At 50.5% G+C, this 1,512-nt stretch overlaps 1 protein-coding gene across 1 annotated transcript in view; it reads right to left on the bottom strand.

Moving 5' to 3' along the window:
* The window catches only part of GNPTAB (N-acetylglucosamine-1-phosphate transferase, alpha and beta subunits), a 54,419-nt gene extending 52,908 nt beyond the window's left edge, over positions 1-1,511 (bottom strand). The window contains exon 1 of the mRNA XM_004675754.2: positions 1,395-1,511. Coding sequence (XP_004675811.1) covers positions 1,395-1,511 — 117 coding nt within the window. The remainder of the gene's footprint in view (positions 1-1,394) is intronic.
* Position 1,512: the final 1 nt, after the last annotated feature.

The raw sequence follows: 1,512 nt of genomic DNA, 5'->3' as shown, positions 1-1,512 counted from the left end.
AAAAAAAAAAAGTACAGTTTTCCCCCCAGTTGCTACAGTATATTTTTAAATGTTATTCTCAACCTGGGTAGAGGTAGAGGGTGTTATGCTTAGTGAAATAAGTCAGATGGACAAAGACAAACACCTTATAATTTCACTCACATATGGTACATGAAGGCAAATGACTAAATAAAATGAAAACAAACTTTTATAATATAAAAACAAAGGGGTTGTCAGAAGGGACAAAGCTCAGTGATATCAGAGGATAAAGGGAAGGGAGGAGGAAGATAGATAAATATATGGTGTGAAGGACAGATTGGACTTTTAACAGGGAACTTATTGCTGTATATGTAGGTTATGATGCACAATTGAAAATTTTCAAGTCAATTCCATTTAAACAACCACACACACAACAGGTCGATAATGAATTAACTATTTGATCTGAAACAAAAACATTCACTCAAAAAGTGAGGTAAATAACCCAGAGACACAAAACTTTTAAACCCGAATGTTTTCCACGTCGCAGACCTGTTGCTTGGGCCTTCTGCAGGTTTTTACTTGTAACTGAACAACTTCATTGCACAGTCACTAAGAGCTGATAACAAAGGCCTGACTGTGTGATCTCGATTCCTATGACCCAAGGGCTAGTGTTGCTCCCCAGAGGTGGGGAGCTGGAGTCCAAGACAGTTAGCCAATCAAGATCACGCTGAGGGGCCCCGGCCTCAGCTGATCCCCTAAGGGGAAAAGCGTTTGGCACTCCTAACTTCGCAAGTCAGCGTACAATCTCTGGGGTACCTGCGGTTGGACTGTTGTCCCAATCAACACAGCAAAAGTGCAAAAAAGAAAAACAAAATCCCCTTTGACACGTCTGTACTATCAATGTGGGGCCACTGAAAATTCAGGCGCAAAAATAATAAGTAAATAAACACTCGCTCCTTGGCCCCGTTTTTTGAGATCCGTGAAGAAACGGGATCAAGAAACGCCTAGATTACCAAGATTACAAAGTGTGACAACGAGGAAGAAAGCCGTAGCAGCGACCGGCACCGAAGCTATGGGGGAATTCGGGGGCGCGACGGAACGCCGACTGTGGGTCGCGGGTGGGGGTTGGTGGAGGACCAGGCCTGGGGGAGCAAGTCAAGGGACTTGGGGACCCAGTCGAAGGCATCGGAGCCAAACGACCCCTGCCCGCCCCCTCCCCAGGCATCGGAAGGACCAGACCCTCACCCAGATGCTAAAACCCACCCGGGGAGGGGAGCTGAGTCCCGGCGCCCCGGGGAAGGGCAGGGGCCCCCCCGCAGCAGCGAGGGAGGGCAGACGCGGGTGCAGCGCGCCGGGGCTCGGCGAGGACAGGGCTGGGGCGTCGCAGGGTGCTGCGGGCTGCGGCCGCCGGGCCGGGGCTCGTCGCCGCTACTCACCTCTCCGAACTGGAAAGCGGAGACGATGGTGACAACGACGCCCACGAAACACACGTAGAGCCCATACCTGTGGGACAGGCAGGTATAGGTCTGTCTCTGCAGGAGCTTGAGCAGCATC

This window comes from Condylura cristata, unplaced genomic scaffold (assembly GCF_000260355.1).
Source record: "Condylura cristata isolate star-nosed mole 26May11 unplaced genomic scaffold, ConCri1.0 scaffold00004, whole genome shotgun sequence".
Lineage (NCBI taxonomy): Eukaryota > Metazoa > Chordata > Mammalia > Eulipotyphla > Talpidae > Condylura > Condylura cristata.
This window is presented reverse-complemented; position numbering and strand designations above follow the sequence as displayed.